This window comes from Piliocolobus tephrosceles, chromosome 21, assembly GCF_002776525.5.
Source record: "Piliocolobus tephrosceles isolate RC106 chromosome 21, ASM277652v3, whole genome shotgun sequence".
Lineage (NCBI taxonomy): Eukaryota > Metazoa > Chordata > Mammalia > Primates > Cercopithecidae > Piliocolobus > Piliocolobus tephrosceles.
In genome coordinates, this window is record NC_045454.1 from 44,251,998 (window position 1) to 44,269,955 (window position 17,958).

Below are 17,958 nucleotides of genomic sequence, written 5' to 3' on the forward strand. Positions count from 1 at the left end.
CAAGACTGGCCAGGAGAGCCTTCTGCAGAATCTATTCTCCCTTCTGTGCCTGTCTTGGGAAGCTGAGCATGGCTGGAAAAAATCCTCAAGGCTGCAACTGAGTCTCAAGGGCCATTTTATTGCTCAATGATGACACAAAACTATTTAGCAATCCCTCGAATGACCCTGGTGCTTTCCATCTCTGAATTTCCTTTTTTTTTTTTTTTTAATTTGAAGATTTTGAAGATGGGATCTCACTGTGTTGCTCAGGCTGGTCTCGACCACCTGGGGTCCTGCAGTCCTCCCACTTCAGCCCTCCCCTAGTATCTGAGATTACAGGCATGCACCACGGCACTCCAGCATCTGATTCTTGTTGCTGTTGTTTTGAGACAGGGTTTCACTCTGTTGCCCCAGACTGGAATGCAGCGGTATGATCATAGCTCACTGCAGCCTTGGATTCCTGGACTCAAATCATGATCCCGCATCACCCTCCGCATCACCCTCCCAAAGTGCTGTGATTACAGGTGAGAGCCACTGTGCACGGCCCCATGGGCCATTATCTTAAAGGTTTAGCATATGCTAACAGATATCATCTCCTATCTAGGTTACAGGCATCTTCAGACTGCAGACCTCAGTCATGTCTGCCCTGCCTGCTGCTCACCCCACATCCTGTTGACTCTTTTACAAAATTTCTTAAGTCCGGTCCCTCCTCTCCCTTCCTTCCTTGGGTTCCTGTCCCTTCTGCTGCCTCACCCCATCCTTTGCCAGATTGCACTAGCCTCCCCTGCACACACACACACACACACACACTTCCTCACCCTACATTAAAATGATCTTTGTTTTTTAAAGCAAATGAGTTTTTAACTGAATAATTGAAAGAAAAAAATTTATTTTTGTTTTACTTTTATATGTATGTATGTATTTATTTTTGAGATGGAGTCTTGCTCTGTCACCCAGACTGGAGTGCAGTAGCGCAATCTTGGCTCACCACAACCTCTGCCTCCCAGGTTCAAGCGATTCTCCTGCCTCAGCCTCCCGAGTAGCTAGGATTACACGAAGGCGCCACCACGCTCGGCTAATTTTTGTATTTTTAGTAGAGACGGGGTTTCACCATGTTGGTCAGGCTGTTCTCGAACTCCTGACCTCGTGATCCACCCGCCTAAGCTTCCCAAAGTGCTGGGATTACAGGCGTGAGCCACCATGCCTGGCCTTTTGTTTTATTTTCTTAGAGACACGGTCTTGCTCTGTTGCCCAGGATGGAGTGCAGTGGCATGAACACAGCTCACTGCAGCCTCTAAATTCTGGTCTCAAGTGATCCTCCCACCTCAGCCTCCCAAAGTGCTGGGATTGCAGGCTTGAGACACCATGCCTGGACAGGAAAAAACATTTTTTTTAATTAAAAAACCACAAAAGTGAAAACTCAGCCTCTCTCCCACTCAAACATCCCTGTTCCTCTCCCCAGTTTTTAAATATCTCCTAAAGGTATTCTCTGCATATAAAAGCCCATAGGGGGCTGGATACAGTAGCTCACACCTGAAATCCCAACACTTTGGGAGGCTGAGGCGGGTAGATCACTTGAGCCCAGAAGTTCTAGACTATCCTGGGCAACATGACAAAACCCCATTTCTACAAAAAATATAAAAATTAGCTGGGTGTGGTAGCATACACCTTCAGTACCAGCTACTAGGGAGGCTGACGTAGGAGGATCACCTGAGCCCAGGGAGGTTGAGGCTGCACTGAGCTGTGATCACATCACTGCACTCCAGCCTGAGCGACAGAGTGTGACTGTGTCTCAAACAAACAAACAAACAAACAAAAAAGCCGGATGCAGTGGCTCATGCCTGTAATCCCAGTACTTTGTAAGCCCAAGGCAGATGGATTGCTGAGGCCAGGAGTTCAAGACTAGCCTAGCCAACATGGCAAAACCCTGTCTCTACTACAAATACAAACAAAAATTAGCCGAGTGTGGTGGCGCAAGCCTGTAGTCCCAGCTACTTGGGAGGCTGAAGCAAGAGAATTGCTTGAACCCAGGAGGCGGAGGTTGCAATGATCCAATATCATGCCACTGCAAAGTGTCCTGGGGGACAAAGTGAGACTCTGTCTCAAAAAAAAAAAAAAGTGCATTTAAGTACAATTTGCTTTACAGATGGAAATACATTGCGCATAAAACCTACAGTTGTGGCCAGGTGCGGTGGCTCACGCCTGTAATCCCAACACTTTAGGAGGCTGAGGCGGGCGGATCACCTGAGGTCGGGAGTTTGAGACCAGCCTGACCAACATGGAGAAACCCCGTCTCTACTAAAAATGCAAAATTAGCCGGGTGTGGTGGCACATGCCTGTAGTCCCAGCTACTCAGGAGGCTGAGGCAGGAGAATCGCTTGAACCCAGGGGGCAGAGGTTGCAGTGAGCCGAGATCGCGCCACTGCACTCCAGCCTGGGTGACAATGCCAGACTTCGTCAAAAACAAAAAAACAAAAAAAACCCCTACAGTTGCCTAGAACTCAGCAAACACCTCTTGAATGGCAGCATGATGTATCATAGAAATCTAAGATGTTAGGTCTACCTTACCACCCTCTCAACAGCCCATCCTCCTCCAAGTGACTGCCAGGAATCAGATGATGCGCCTCCCCCTGCTAAGAATTCATCAGTGGTTACAACAGAAACCACACTCCTCTCTCTGCACCACTCCCATGGCCCTGCATGACCTGCCGTGCACCCCACATTCGCTTTCTGACCTCCACACCCCGCCTCCACTCTGCTCCAGTGGTGTTCTCGTCTCCTCGCGGCTCTTTGACCAAAATAAGCCCGTCCCACCCCACTCCAGGACATCTGCACCAGCTATCAGGTAGAGCCCCCTGCTCCTCAGGCTTTCCACCAGCTCACTCCTTGATCATCTGGAGACAGCTCGGAAGTCACCTCCTCAGAGTGGCTTCCCTGACCCATCACTTCTACATTTAATTGTTTCCTTCATTGCACTGAATAGGACAAAAGATTGTTTTTGCACTTGTTGATTTACTGTTTATTTCCCCATTTTAATTTATTTTTATTTCACTTTTAGAAATGGGGTCTTGCTTTTTCGACCAGGCAGGAGTGCAGTGGTGCCATCACGCTCACTGCAGCCTCGACCTCCCTGGCTCAAGCGATGCTGTTTCCCCATTTTAAAATGTGAGTGAAAGGGGAGGCGAGGTGGCTCACGCCTGCAATCCTAACACTTGGGAGGCCGAGGCGGGAGCATCGTTTGAGCCCAGGAGTCTGAGACCGGCCTGGGCAACACAGAGAGATCCTGTCTCTAAAAAGAATGTAATAATTAGCTGGGCACGGTGGCGCACGCCAGTAATCCCAGCTACTCAGGAGGCTGAGATGGGAGGATCGCCTGAGCCCAGGAGGTCAAGGCTGCAGCGAGCTATGATCGCATCACTGCGCTCCAGCCTGGGCGACAGTGCAAGACCCTGTCTCAACACTATAAAAAATAAAGAAGAACTGGCCGGGCACGGTGGCTTACGCCTGTAATCCCAGTACTTTGGGAGGCCGAGGCGGGTAGATCACCTGAGGTCAGGAGTTCACGACCAGCCTGGACAACATGGTGAAACCCCGTCTCTACTAAAAATACAAAATATTAGCCAGACGTGGTAGTGGGCGCCTGTAATCCCAGCCACTTGGGAGGCTGAGGCAGGAGAATCGCTTGAGCCCGGGAACCGGAGGTTGCAGTGAGCCAAGATCGTGCCATTACACTCCAGCCTGGCAGCAAGAGCAAAACTCCGTCTCAAAAAATAAATAAAATAAGAACTGCTGTTTATCGCCTGTCCAGGGCTGATGTTGGGACAAGACTAGAGGGGATGAAGGTGCCCATTTTGAACCCGGACCTCTGTTCACGGAGTCGCCTGAGGTGCGCTCTGATTACCCTGGGATAGCAAGACTACACCACCGTCCAAGTTGCACTCCACGTTGACTCTGCCCTCAGGCCCCGCCCCCATCCGAACGCCTTGAGCAGGCCCCGCCTCCAACCTCGCGAGAGCTGAGAGGCGGAAAATGGCGCTGACGTGAACGCGAGCTCGCATTGCCCAGAGGGTGGCCGCTGCCTAAGCTGGAGCCGCCGGAGCCGCAGGAACAAGAGGCCGAGCCGTGTCGAAGATGGTGAGCGCGGCACCAGGATCGCGGGCGCGGCGGAGCGGCGGGGACTGGCGGGGAGCGACCCTGTCGCGCATACATCCTCCGGCCGACCCCGCCCCCACATCCGGGCACCCGTCCGCCGCTGGCTGTCGCTCGGAGAGCGCCCTACTTCCGGGCCGGGCCCAGAATGGACCACGCCCACCAGGCTGGGACTCCGCCCCAAAATTTATTACATCCGGGTTCCCAGCACCTCCAAGATTGTCCACACGGCTCGCAGCTGGCCAGTGTTTCTCGGTCCTCAGACAATCCTTGTCTAGCTCCTCTAGCATCTTTCCAGTCGCTCCCTGCCCATAGCCCCACCTCCATAGCCTTGGCCCCGCCCACTCCCTGTAGGCCACGCTTGTGTCGCATACTGGGGCTCCCACTTATCCTAGTTGAGGAGATGCTTCTCCCATGTACATAAGAAGCTCAATCTGGGCCAGTGCAGTCGCTGACGCCTTTAATCCCAGCACTTTGGGACGCTGAGGCAGGAGGATCACTTAAGACCAAGGGTTCAAGACCAGCGAGGGCAACATGGCAAAACCCCCATCTTTATAAAAAGGAAAAAGGAGCTTAATCCACCCTTACGTATTCCCCTATCCTCTCCTGCTGGTGATTCCTTAGGATGGGGGCCGACTGGGTTGACCCAGAGCCCAGAAGAGTTATCTCTGCCTCTTCCTTCCACCAGGAGGAGAAACCCTCAGGACCCAGCCCAGACATGCCGGCCACTGCAGAGCCCAACTCCAGTGAGATCGACAAGGAGTTGTTGTCCCCGGCTGTGCCATCTGCCGCCACCTCGTCCTCCATGGCGGAGGAGCCGGGCCCTGAGCAGGCAGCCACACCACCAGTGTGGGAACGTGGAGGGCTTGGAGGGATGCAGCAGGGCTCCTCCCCAGCCCCAGACAGCTGCCAGCCTGGCCCCGGACCCAGCCCTGGCCCGACCAGCATAGTCTCCGGGACCAGCGAGGACCTGCGGCCTCCCAGACGACGCCCACCTCCAGGTGATCTGTGATGGTACCTTCTGGGGGAGTCACCAGCCCTGGAACAACAGAAGCAAGCACAGAATCTCTAACCTAAGGGCCTTTCTAGAGGGATGCCACTCATCATTTTACTGCGCTGCCAGGGGATGCCAGGCTGTGGCTCTAATGGTGAGCCTGGCCAATCCAGCCCCTGCACGGTGGCAGATCAGTCTGTTGTGGTAGGCAGAGAGTAGAGGCCCCAGCATCATATTTGCTTCTCTGGGGCAGAGCCCTGGGGTCAGGGACAGCACTAGTGAGGAAGGGACCAGTGACCCCTGTTCTGTGCGTCCTGCAGGGAAGCAAATCCCTTGCTCCAGCCCTGGCTGCTCCCTCAGTTTTCCCAGCGTCCGTGACCTGGCACAGCATCTGCGAACCCACTGCCCGCCCACACAGTCCCTGGAAGGTAGGGCCAGGACCGGTAATGGGGAGGCAGGTTAGGGTGGGAAAGAGGTGGAGCCCCTCGGGGCCAGCCTTGACCACCCCTTTCCATTCCTCTGTCTTCATCCCTACCAGGCAAGCTCTTCCGCTGCTCAGCCCTGAGCTGCACCGAGACCTTCCCCAGCATGCAGGAGCTGGTGGCTCACAGCAAACTGCACTACAAGCCCAATCGCTACTTCAAGTGAGACCCTGACCTCTTAAGCTCCGCCCTGCCCTAGCCTCACCCTGTGTGTGGGCTCCAGGCCTTCCTCCCTTCCGGGTCAGGGTGTTGGAGGGCGGGATTTGATGTGGGTGGGCCTTTGGGGAAGCCCCGCCCTCACATCGCTGGATGGGGCGGGGCATAAGTGGGCGTGGCTCCACCCCGCGAGGCTTTACCTCCCAAGTGGAAAACCGGCCTCCTAACTTAAAATTGAGACTTCTTTCCGGGTTTCCCCAGGGTTCCCACCTATAGTGGTCAGGAAGGGTCGCTGCCACGCTTGTACGGGAGCACGGAGGCGATTGGTGCCCAGGCTCCGTTCCCACGCTCGAAGGGCGGGTGGCATTGCACAGAACCCTCTCCCTGGTCTCCCTGGAGGCCCAGCCCAGCCCTCTGCCCACCTCCAGGTGTGAGAACTGCCTGCTGCGCTTCCGCACGCACCGCTCGCTCTTCAAGCACCTACATGTTTGCGCGGAGCATGCGCAGAGCCCAGCCCCGCCACCACCCCCGGCCCTGGACCGAGAGCCGCCCGCGCCCGAGCGTCCCCCGGAGGTTGACCTCGCGTCAGACCCGGGCCTGCCGTTCCCGCTGCTGGTACCTTTCACGACCCCTGCCCCTGCCCCCACTGGACCGTTCCTGCCCTACTTGAACCCTGCGCCCTTTGGCCTAAGCCCCCCGCGCCTGCGCCCCTTCCTGGCCGCTGCACCTGGGCCACCGGCTTCCAGCGCCGCCGTCTGGAAAAAGAGCCAAGGTGAGTGTGGGGGCGGGGGTCACCTGGAGGGTGGGCTGGGCTCGCCCCGACTCTGAACTTGACCCGCCCCTTTACCGCAGGTGCTGGCAGCAGCCCCCGAAGACCCCAGGGCGGCTCCGACGCGCCCTCAGGTGCGTGCAGGTGACCACCAGGGAGGGGTGGAGGGGCTTTCCTGCGCCCTGCGGGGTCCGGTGGATACCAGGAGGCAGCAGTGCCTATCCCCTTCCCAGGGGGCCACAAATGCCACCGTCCCGAAATACAGGATTTTTGCCTTAAAAATGACTGGCACCTGCGCCTTCATCTGCGCCGGCGTTCCCGTGTAAATCTTGCGCCCCTTTCACCGTTCACCTCGGAGCGGGCTTCTCTCCGACGGTGGATCTGGGGATGGTGGTAGGGGACGCGGAAAAGCCAAGTTGGGTGCCCCCAACTCTGGGGGCAGACAGACCCGGGAGAAACTGAACCAGGAGCCCGGAAGCTGATGGGGGGTGGGAAAAGGTCCCACCCACCCTCGCCGGCGTCTTCCATCCTTGGCGCACGGGTCTTCTGGGTTGGGGGAGCCCGGGACTGACGGGGTCCCGCCTGCCCGCAGGGCACGCGGCCCCGAGCCGCATCGTGTGGGAGCACACGCGCGGCCGCTACTCGTGCATGCAGTGCGCCTTCTCCACGGCCTCGCGGTCCGCCATGACCCTGCACCTGGAGGACCACCGCCCCGGCGCCCCCGCGGCCCCCGCGCCCGGGCCACCGCGCCCCGACGCCCCCGCGGGTAAGGCCGAGGAATGCGCGGGTGGAGAGGGGGGCGGGGGTCCAAGGCGCTGAGGCTCAGGCGCCCCCCTCCTCTGCCCCACCCAGATCCGGCCCCGCTTGCACCCAAGGTGTCGCCGCTGCTTTCAGAGGGGGAGCTTCCAGTGTTCTCGCAGCTCTGAACCCCGCCGCTTTCGGGGTGGCCCATGGGATGTGGGTAGTTTTATCATTTGGAGGGGGTGCAGGGAAGGGGGGTTGGGGGTGGACAATAAAGAAGGCACCATGAGCCAGCCTGTGCTGTGTTCCCATCCCTTGCCCCTCCAAAGTGCAGTGGGCTGGACCCCAGCAGTCATGGAGCGATCACATCTTGGGAGGACCACCTGGGTCCACAGGTGCAAGCCTCAGCCCACCTGTGTCCTATCTCCCCATCACCCCAATCCTGGGACCCAGGTCCCCACCTCCAGCCGTGGTTGAGGTCCCCAATACCCACTGTGGCACTGTTCTCCCTTGTCCAGAAACCAAATGGGATGGGACTTTCCAGTTTTCTTTTAAGAAGTCCCGGCTGGGGCCGGTTGCGGTGGCTCACGCCTATAATCCCAGCACTTTGGGAGGCCTAGGTGGGTGGATCACGAGGTCAGGAGATGGAGACTAACTTGGCTAACACGTTGGGTTTACAGACGTGAAACCCCTTCTCTACTAAAAATACAAAAAATATTAGCCAGGCATGGCGGCATGCGCCTGTAGTCCCAACTGCTGGGGAGGCTGAGGCAGCAAGATGGTGTGAACGCGGGAGGCGGAGCTTCCAGTGAGCCGAGATCGTGCCACTGCACTCCGGACTGTGCCACACAGCAAGATTCCCTCTCAAAAAAAAAAATCCTGGCCGGGCACAGTGGCTCTCCCCTGTAATCCCAGCACTTTGGGAAGCCCGGGCAGGTGGAGCACCTGAGGTCAGGAGTTCAAGACCAGCCTAACTAACATGCTAAAACCCCGTCTCTACTAAACACAAAAAATTAGCCAGGTGTGGTGGGGCGCACCTATAATCCCAGTTACTTGGGAGGCTGAAGCAGGAGAATCACTTGAACCTGGGGGGTGGGAGTTGCAGTGAGCCGAGACTGTGCTATTGCACTCCAGTCTGGGCAACACGAGTGAAACTCCATCTCAAAAAGAAAAAAAAATCCCATAACCAGGAGAGGTGACTCATGTCTGCAGTCTCAGTGCTTTAGGAAGCTGAGGCCGGGCGCGGTGGCTCAAGCCTGTAATCCCAGCACTTTGGGAGGCTGAGATGGGCGGATCACGAGGTCAGGAGATCGAGACCACCCTGGCTAACACGGTGAAACCCCGTCTCTACTAAAAAAATACCAAAAAAAAACTAGCCGGGTGATGTGGCGGGCGCCTGTAGTCCCAGCTACTCGGGAGGCTGAGGCAGGAGAATGGTGTAAACCCCGGAGGCGGAGCTTGCAGTGAGCCGAGATCACGCCACTGCACTCCAGCCTGGGCGACAGAGCGAGACTCCTTCTCAAAAAAAAAAAAAAAAAAAAAAGGAAGCTGAGGCGGGGGGCATCACAGGCCAGGAGTTCAAGACCAGCTTGGGCAACATAGCAAGATCCCATCTCTACCCCCACCCCCCAAAAAAAATACAAGCTGGGCGTGGTGGCTCACGTCTGTAATCCCTGCACTTTGGGAGGCTGAGGCAGGTGGATCACGAGGTCAGGAGATCGAGACCATCCTGGCTAGCATGGTAAAACCCCATCTCTACTAAAAAAAAAAAACATACAAAAAATTAGCCGGGCGTGGTGGCGGGCACCTGTAGTCCCAGCTACTCGGGAGGCTGAGGCAGGGGAATGGAGTGAACACAAGAAGCGGAGCTTGCAGTGAGCCGAGATCGCGCCACTGCACTCCAGCCTGGGCGACAGAGCGAGACTCCCATCTCAAAACAAACAAACAAACAAAAAAATAGCCAGGCGTGGCTGGGCACGGTGGCTCATGCCTCATGCTTGTAATTCTAGCACTTTGGGAGGCCAAGGCGGATAGATCACTTGAGGTCAGGAGTTTGAGACTAACCTGGCCAACATGGCAAAATCCCATCTTTACTAAAAATATGAAAATGAGCCGGGCATGGTGGTGGGCACCTGTAATCCCAGCTACCCGAGAGCCTGAGGCAGGAGAATGGCTTGAACCCAGTAGGACGGAGGTTGCAGTGAGCCAAGATCAAGCCCCTGCATTCCAGCCTGGGTGACAGAGCGAAACTCTGTCTAAAAAAAAAAAAAAATAGCCAGCCGTGGTGGCTACCTGGGAGGCTGAGGCAGGAGGATCACTTGAGCACAGCAGTTCAAGGCCGCGGTGAGCCATCATCACACCATTGCATCCCTGGCCTGGGAGACAAAAAAAAAAAACAATCCCAGGAGCTCCGGGGACAGGCTGGTCCTGAGAAAGTGCAGGGACTGGCCAGGATGGCCTGAAGACCCCCAGACCCCGAACCCCATACTGACTCAAGGGGAAGAATTCTTTAGGACTGGGGAGGCCGGCTGGGGGCTCAGGTCTTCATCCTCCGCACTGCCAGCCACACCGGTTTCCACCATGTCCCAGCTCTGAGGAGCAGGGTGGGTCAAGGCCAGCCCTCCGTGGCCTGGACTTTCTCTTCACCCCGGAAGCCAGTGTCCCTTCCGGGTATGGAAGTCCCGGGTGATGTCCACAACCACCCCTTGGAGGCTGGTTTTACCTCCATGATTCCTCTCCCTTCTATCCTCATCTCGCCAGCCCCAGGGTCCCCTAGCCCACCCCCTACTCTCCCTAACCTGCCCTTCCCCCAAGACTGAAAATGGTCTCCTCTTCTTCCTTTCTTGTTTTTGTTTTTGGGAGACAGAGTCTCGCTCTGTCACCCAGGCTGGAGTGCAGTGGCACGCTCTCGGCTCTCACTGCAACCTCCGCCTTCTGGATTCAAATGATTCTCCTGCCTCAGCCTCTAAATAACTGGGATTACAGGTGCCTGCCATCACCCCCGCCTAACTTTTTGTGTTTTTAGTAGCGACGAGGTTTCAACATGTTGGCCAGGCTGGTCTCGAACTCCTGACCTCAGGTCATCCACCCACCTTGGCCTCCCAAAGTGCTGGGATTACAAGTGTGAGCCACCACACCTGCCAGGGTCTCTTCTGATCATTCCCCTGTCCTGCCCAGTACCCTTCAGTGGCTTCCCACAGCCCTGTCGATGAAGATCCTGTTCTCCCAGTAGCCCAGGGACCTCCTTCACCCCAGTCCACCTGTCTCAGCCTTTACCTCCTCCTCTTTCTCCATTCTCTAAATCCACTTCGGGGTTTCCCCTCACCTCATCCTGGCATCTGCAGCCAAGATACCAGTGACCCCTGGACGGGGCCCCCGGACCCCACTCCTCCGGCACTGCCCTCCCACCTTCTCCTTGCCCCCCCACACCTTCCTTGTCGTTTTCCTCAGTTTTTTTTTTTTTTTTTTTTGAGACTGAGTCTCGCACTATAGCCCAGGCTGGAGTGCAGTGGCGCCATCTCGACTCAATGCAACCCCCACCTCCCAGGTTCATGCCATTCTCCTGCCTCACCCTCCTGAGTAGCTGAGATTACAGGTGCCCTCCACCATGCCTGGCTAATTTTTTGTATTTTCAGTAGAGATGGGGTTTCAGCATGTTGGCCAGGCTGGTCTCAAACTCATGATCTCAGCTGATCCACCTGCCTCGGCCTCCCAAAGTGCTGGGATTACAGGCGTGAGTCACCGCACCTATCTTCCTTGGACTTTTCATCCACCACCGTGTCTACCTCAGGCTCTGAGTCAAAGCCATCCAGGTAGACAAGCCAAGGGCCACCTACCTGCCCCACACCTGCTCAGTGCCATGTCACCTCAAAGATGGACAGCTCTGGGCTCCGGAAGCCCTTCAGCCACTGCAAGGGGCAGGAGGGGATCCTCAGGCCCTTAGGACCCGTCTGTCTGCCCCACTGCCCACAGCCTCACCAGGGGCCTGAAGACTGCCCTGTCCTTGATGGGGCTGTGATGTGATGGGGCTGCAGCCTCAGCTCACGTGGCTGGGGCTGGGTATCCACCCTCCCAGCACCCATAGGCCCCAGCTGAGGTGGCTGTCACTCAGGATGGGGTTGGACAGGCCATCAGGAGGCCCCGGGGCTCCAAGGCCCCCTAAGCTCCCCCTTCTCAGCCAGAAGCCTTGAAACCACCACTGTGGGACCCTGGAAAAGACTCGACCTCCCCGCTTCCCAATTCCCTCGTCCTTAAAAGGGTGTCATGATGACGGGTGAGCCCTTTGGGGTGGATGGAAGGATGAAAAGAGAGGCTGCGGGGAGAGGAGGGGCTTGGGAAATGTCTGCTGAGAACTTCAGGTCCTGAGCCCATGGCTGCCTGGGACCCTCTTGACCTGGGGAGGAGGGTGGGACAGGTGAAGGGGCCCATTTTACAGATACATAGAGAAGGTGAGGCTAGGAGGCCTCTAGCCAGCGCCAGTTCCAAGTCAGGGTCACTGATTCTGCATCATCTTGGGAGCTGCGCACAGTTACCACGGGATGAGAAAACCCTGGCAGCAGGTCCAGAGGACACGCCCCTGCTCCTGCACTCTGGAGGTCTCTAGATCTGGCTGTAGTCCAAGCCTGTCCCCCATCTCCAGGGATAGCGCTGTGTTCTCTGTCCCCCAGGCCCCTAACCCCTCTCCAGGGTCCCGGAGGCCAGCAGGAGTCTTCGTCCCCATCAATTTCCTCATTTGGCCACCCCCAGATCTAGGCCACGCTACTTCCCAGTCTGTCACTATCTTTCCAGAGAGACCCAGAGCCGACACCTCCATCCAGGGACCTCTCCCCTACCTCATCACCCACGGAGATGGGACAGCCCTTCCTGTGTGTACAGCGGGCCCACGGCCATCACACTGCCCTCTGGAGTGAACTGACTGCCCCGAGGCCTGGGGAGCTGGGTCACCACCTGGCTTCCGCCGTTCACCCTGCCCACTACAAAAACGACCTCCTACCCTCAAACCGGCTCCCAACCCCCATGCACAGGAACCCAGTCCTCTTGGGCCCCGGCTCCGCCCAGCAGGGGGCGCCCAGGAGTCTCAGACTCGGGGTAACGAAAGCCGGGAGCGCCGTGCGGATAGCAGGCAGGTTGACTGGAAGCCGCGGGCTCGTGCTGAACAGCTCTGAGGCCGTCCAGAGGCCCGTGCACCACCCGGCATTTGTCCAGCTCCAGCTGTCATCTGCAGGTGCCGGTCCAGTTACCCTCACCGCGGGCAGGTAGCAGGGAGGTGGAAAGCGCCCCGCGGCCCTGGGATCCGCCGCCCACGTGCTCCCCGGGCTCCTCCCCTTGCGCACACTTGTTCCGGTTTCCGACCCCGCAGAGTCCCGGAGCCGCGCCCTAACGAACTCTCACTGCCCCTGGTCCGGGCACGCTTCTCCGGGATTCCAGAGCCCTATCGGTCCCTATCTGCGGCCGTGCCGCGCGGAACCCTGCCGGGAGCCCCTACAGAGGTGCCAAATACACAAAGGCGAGCTGGTGGGGAGGCGCACCATGACGGACTGCGCGGGGACCTGCGCGTCACCCCCACCGCGCCCCAGTGGTGCCTTGGTGCTCGCGTCCTGGCTGGACCCTCCTAGCTGCGAGAGTGCACGTGCAGTGTGACCGACCCAGGCACCTGGGAATCCATCAGCTGTCGTCCAATCCCTTAATTACCTTGATTGAGCACCTACTGTGGCCAAGAATTGATTTATTTATTTATTTATATTTATTTATTATTATGTATTTATTTATTTGAGACGGAGTACCACCCTGTCACCCAGGTTGGAGTGCAATGGCACAATCTCAGCTCACTGCAACCTCTGCCTCCCGGGTTCAAGCAATTCTCCCGCCTCACCCTCCCAGGTAGCTGGGATTACAGGCATGCACAAGCACGCCCAGCTAATTTTTGTATTTTTAGTAGAGACAGGGTTTCACCATGTTGGCCAGTCTGCTCTGGAACTCCTGACCTCAGGTGATTCGCCCGCCTGGCCTCCCGAAGTTCTGGGATTACAGGCGTGAGCCACCGGGCCCGGCCACTTGTTCTTTCATTCTTTCCTTCACTTACCTAGGTTCTGGAGACCCACAGAGGGCCCATACTGTCCTCCCGAGACTCCCGTTTGGGCGGGCAACCCACATCTGGGAACTGTGACCCCGGACGGGATGCAAAGGCACAACAGAGATGGCAGAATCCTGATGTCTGTGCTCTTAAAGGAGGTGTGAAAACAAACGGGCAGGCCGGGCGCGGTGACTCACGCCTGTAATCCCAGCACTTTGGGAGGTCCAGGCGGGTAGATCGCTTGAGGTCAGGAGTTTGAGACCAGCCTGGTCAATGGTGAAACCCCATCTCTACTAAAAATCCAGAAAATTAGCCAGGCATGTTGGTGGACACCTGTAATCCCAGCCACTTGAACCCGGGAGGCAGCCTGGGTGACAGAGCAGGACTTTGTCTCAAAAACAATTAAAAAATTTAAAAAACTTGCTCAGGCCACACCTCAGACTGATTAAGTCAGAGTTTCTTGGATGTTCTGTTTTGGGGGTTTTTTTTTTTAGATGGAGTTTCGCTCTGTCACCCAGACTGGAGTGCAGTGGCACCATCTCGGCTCACTGCAACCTCCACCTTCCGGGTTCAAGCAATTCTCCTGCCTCAGCCTCCTGAGTAGCCAGGATTATAGGCATATGCCACCATGCTGAGCTAATTTTTGTATTTTTAGTAGAGACGGGGTTTCTCTATGTTGTCCAGGCTGGTCTTAAACTCCCGACCTCAGGCGATCCGCCCGCCTTAACCTCCCAAAGTGCTCATATTACAGGCATGAGCCACCTCGCTCAGCCTTTTTTTTTTTTTTCTATTGTGGCTCTTGATTGGTTGATTGATTGATATTGAGATTGAGTCTTGCTCTGTCATCCAGGCTAGAGTGCAGCAGTGTGATCATAGCTCACTGCAGCCTCTGCTTCCTGGGCTCAAATAATCCTCCCACCCCAGCCTCCCAAGCAGCTGAGACCACAGGCACGTACCATCACACGTGGCTAATATTTTCTTTTTTTTTTTTTTTTGAGACGGAGTCTGGCTCTGTCACCCAGGCTGGAGTGCAGTAGCGCGATCTCAGCTCACTGTAAGCTCCGCCTCCCGGGTTCCCGCCATTCTCCTGACTCAGCCTCCCGAGTAGCTGGGACTACAGGCGTCTGCCACCACACCCGGCTAATTTTTTGTATTTTTAGTAGAGATGGGGTTTCACCGTGTTATCCAGGATAGTCTTGATCTCCTGACCTCGTGATCCACCCACTTCAGCCTCCCAAAGTGCTGGGATTACAGGCGTGAGCCACCGTGCCCGGCCACACCTGGCTAATTTTTTATATTTTTTGTATAGATGGAGTCTTGCTATGTTGCCCAAGCTGGTCTTGAACTCCTGGGCTGAAGGGATCCTCCTGCGTCAGCCTCCCAAAGTGTTAGGATTACAGGCATGAGCCACCATGCCCAGCCCAGGTGCAAGCCTGCACACCCAGCTGTCCCGGCTGCCCTCCTAGCTCACTCACCCCCCAACCCCCAAATCTGCCGTACCAGCTGAGCTTTCTGCGCAGGGTGGCAGCCCTGGGAGGAATGAAATGAGGAAGGCGGATGAGCCAACTGGGGCAGACAGCAAAGGCCTCACCCGGTCACATGGGCCCCCACGTCCTGGGCCTCTGGGCCTCCCCAGGAGCCTCCTAAACTCCAGAGCTGTCCGTACCCCTGACCTGCTGAGATCTCCCCATCCTGTGGCTCTCCAGCCCAGGAGGTCACCAGGGCCTGCCATGGAGTCCTCCCTGGAGTCCAGAGATGGGGACACCAAAGTGGTGGGAATGACGGGAACTACAGAGAGTAAGAAACTAGTTGGTCAGGTGCGGTGGATCACGCCTGTAATCCCAGCACTTTGGGAGGCCAAGACGGGCAGATCACCTGAGGTTGGGAGCTCAAGACCAGCCTGATCAACATGGTGAAACCTCATCTCTACTAACAATACAAAAAATTAGCCAGGCATGGTGGCGCATGCCTGTAATTCCAGCTACTCAGGAGACTGAGGCAGGAGAATTGCTTGAACCTGTGAGGTGGAGGTTGCAATGAGCCAAGATTACACCACTGCACTCCAACCTGAGCAACAGAGTGAGACTCTGTCTCAAATGAAAAAAAAAAAAAAGAAACTAGTGACCATGTTAGGACCATGCAGGCAACCAATGCCCCAAGCTTGGGACAGTAGCAGGCAGGCCAGGAATTCAAGGGAAATAGAAGCGCCCGGGAGGGGCCAGGCACAGTGGCTCACGCCTGGAATCCCAGCACTTTGGGAGGCCGAGGCGGACTGATCCCTTGAGGTCAGGAGTTTGAGACCAGCCTGCCCAACACGGTGAAATCTCTTCTCTACTAAAGATACAAAAAGTAGCCAGGAGTGGTGTGTGCCTATAATCCCAGCTACTCAGGAGGTTGATACAAGAGAATTGCCTGAACCCGGGAGGCAGAGGTTGCAGTAAGCCGAGATGGCACCATGGCACTCCAGCCTGGGTGACAGAGCGAGACAGTCTCAAAAAAACAAGAAGTGGCTGGCAGGATCTGGGGACAGATTGGAGCCTCCCCACCTCCTTCCCTTCCTCCTCTGCCCTCCCCCGCTCCACCTCCAGCAGCCCCCACCCTGTGTGCTGGCCGTGGAGCAGAAGCCACAGTCACTTCCTGAAGGCAGCGGCCCCAGCTTGGGTCCCACTCATCCTGTGGCCCATCACCTGCCTGCAGCCATGGTGAGTGGGGGAGAGCCTGTGCCTCGCTGGCCAGGAAGCAAGGGACACAGGTGTTCCCTGGAGGATAGGATCCACCTGTGGAGGGGCAGGGGGCGCTGCGAAAGACATCTGGGAAACAGGAAGGGTCGGCAACAAGGACCCGAGATAGGAGGCCGCCAGGCACACCCCAGGACAGCGCGGGCTCCTGGCGGCTCAGGCTCAGATTGGGACTGCGAGGGGGACAGATGGGACTACCCGGGGGGACGTCTCCCGTCTCCCTAGGTCAACATGAGCAGCAATGTGGGAACGAGCAGCTGGGGTGAGAGCAGTGCTTTCCTGCGGGGTGACAAAGTGGGTCATGGCCCTCCCCCGACCAGTCACCCAAGTTGTGACCTGCTAACCCTGACTTATCTAGCCTTGTGGTCACCTGGGAGCACTTCTTTCAAACCACTGGGGGCTTCGGCAGGAGCACTTCAGGCCCCAGGTGGGAATCGCTGCCTTTTCAAGGAGCACTCCTGGTCTCTGGTCCTCTGGATGGAGAAAGTGAGGTACACACAGGAGGTAAAGGCCACACGTTTCTGCCCTTGCCCTCCCCCAGTCTCCTCGACCACAGGTGAAGGGGGCGTTTGTAGGGCCAAGGAGGCCTGGCCTACTTGTGAATCTGCCTACATCAGTGGGCAGTGGTTGCAGGGCCAGCTAGGAGGGCAGCCGGGACAGCTGGGTGTGCAGGAGACGGCGCATGTGCCAACGGTGTCCGCACCAGTCCTCTCGGGCACGGTCAACTGTGAGCATTGCTGACCATCAGCCCGCGTGTCGGAGACGGTGTGAGAGGGACCGCATAGCCGTCTCCAGGCGTCTCTGTGTTTTCCTGATGGTCAGTCTGAGTACATGACTGTCTTTGTGCCGCCTAAATATTGTTTAGTTCAGCAAATATTTACTGAGCACCTACTATGTTCTAGGCCCTGGGAGGACAGCAATGAATGAATGAGCCAAGTCTCTGCCTTGCAGAGGCTGAGGAACTGGGGGAAGTTGTGGTGTAGAGATAGAGAGACAAAAAAAAAAAAAATTCAAGACACGTTAAAAACAATGAAAAATAGTATGATACATGGGGTGGGTACGATGGGGAAAATCATGTATGCTGACTGCCGGGCAGTAGTAGGATGGGGTGATCCATTTAAAATAGGGTGGTCTAGGCCGGGTGTGATGGCTCATGCCTTGCAATCCCAGCACTTTGGGAGGCCGAGGTGGGTGGATCACTTGAGGTCAGGAGTTCGAGACCAGCTTGGCCAACATGGTAAAACCCCATCTCCATTAAAAATACAAAAAAAATTAGCCGGGCGTCGTGGCAGACACCTGTGGTCCCAGCTACTCAGGACACTGAGGCAAGAGAATCGCTTGAACCCAGGAGGCGGAGGTTGCAGTGAGCCGAGATTTCGCCACTGCACTCCAACCTGGGGACAGAGTGAGACTCCCTGTCAAAAAAAAAAGAAAAGAAAAATAGGGTGATCTAGGCCGGGCGTGGTGGCTCACACCTGTAATCCCAGTACTTTGGGAAGCCGAGGCGGGCGGTCACCTGAGGTCAGGAGTTTAAGACAAGCCTGGCCAACATGGTGAAACCCTGTTTCTAGTAAAAATATAAAAATTGGCCGGGCGCGGTGGCTCAAGCCTGTAATCCCAGCACTTTGGGAGGCCGAGACGGGTGGATCACGAGGTCAGGAGATCGAGACCATCCTGGCTAACATGGTGAAACCCCGTCTCTACTAAAAAAAAAAATACAAAAAACTAGCCGGGCGAGGTGGCGGGCGCCTGTAGTCCCAGCTACTCGGGAGGCTGAGACAGGAGAATGGCGTAAGCTCAGGAGGTGGAGCTTGCAGTGAGCTGAGATCCGGCCACTGCACTCCAGCCTGGGCGACAGAGCCAGACTCCATCTCAAA

General features: G+C 56.5%; 3 protein-coding genes across 9 annotated transcripts in view; all 3 read left to right on the forward strand.

Annotated features, from left to right (window-relative positions):
• The first annotated feature begins 313 nt into the window (after positions 1-313).
• ZNF414 (zinc finger protein 414) lies at positions 314-7,567 on the forward strand. 5 transcript variants are annotated; one of them, XM_023197460.3, is made up of 10 exons: positions 314-503; positions 2,562-2,824; positions 3,788-4,113; positions 4,817-5,129; positions 5,443-5,550; positions 5,661-5,766; positions 6,189-6,532; positions 6,613-6,663; positions 7,122-7,295; positions 7,382-7,567. In XM_023197460.3, the coding sequence occupies exons 3-10, from the start codon at positions 4,111-4,113 to the stop codon at positions 7,453-7,455; spliced, it is 1,173 nt and encodes a 390-aa protein (XP_023053228.1). In that variant the 5' UTR covers positions 314-503; positions 2,562-2,824; positions 3,788-4,110; the 3' UTR covers positions 7,456-7,567. The 5 variants fall into 5 exon arrangements, 4 of the variants coding, with proteins under 4 accessions (XP_023053228.1, XP_023053229.1, XP_023053231.1 ...); XM_023197461.3 differs by lacking the exon at positions 2,562-2,824; XR_002727761.3 differs by lacking the exon at positions 314-503 and having other exon boundaries at positions 2,357-2,824; positions 6,626-6,663; positions 7,382-7,566.
• A 3,348-nt stretch (positions 7,568-10,915) lies between these two features.
• Positions 10,916-13,065, forward strand: LOC111530285. Its single transcript, XM_023197453.1, has 3 exons — positions 10,916-11,543; positions 12,059-12,494; positions 12,630-13,065. Exons 2-3 carry the CDS (start codon positions 12,119-12,121, stop codon positions 12,908-12,910), a joined length of 657 nt encoding a protein of 218 aa, XP_023053221.1. The 5' UTR covers positions 10,916-11,543; positions 12,059-12,118; the 3' UTR covers positions 12,911-13,065.
• A 2,710-nt stretch (positions 13,066-15,775) lies between these two features.
• Positions 15,776-17,958, forward strand: part of PRAM1 (PML-RARA regulated adaptor molecule 1) — an 18,021-nt gene continuing 15,838 nt past the window's right edge. For 2 of the 3 annotated variants that reach the window (XM_031934894.1, XM_023197452.3), the window contains exon 1: positions 15,776-16,045. In XM_031934894.1, coding sequence (XP_031790754.1) covers positions 15,791-16,045 — 255 coding nt within the window. In that variant the 5' untranslated portion in view covers positions 15,776-15,790. Of the gene's footprint in view, positions 16,046-16,071; positions 16,586-17,958 lie in introns of those variants that run through there. The other variant, XM_031934895.1, reaches the window with a different exon arrangement.

What these genes read in the sequence shown, in the direction of transcription:
- ZNF414 (XM_023197460.3), top strand. An exon ending in GCCCACACAGTCCCTGGAAG is followed by an intron (nt 5,551 to 5,660) that starts GTAGGGCCAGGA and finishes CATCCCTACCAG; the next exon opens with GCAAGCTCTTCCGCTGCTCA. An exon ending in CGTCTGGAAAAAGAGCCAAG is followed by an intron (nt 6,533 to 6,612) that starts GTGAGTGTGGGG and finishes CCTTTACCGCAG; the next exon opens with GTGCTGGCAGCAGCCCCCGA.
- LOC111530285 (XM_023197453.1), top strand. Translation starts at nt 12,119, where the DNA reads ATGGGACAGCCCTTCCTGTGTGTACAGCGGGCCCACGGCCATCACACT. An exon ending in GCTCCAGCTGTCATCTGCAG is followed by an intron (nt 12,495 to 12,629) that starts GTGCCGGTCCAG and finishes CCGACCCCGCAG; the next exon opens with AGTCCCGGAGCCGCGCCCTA.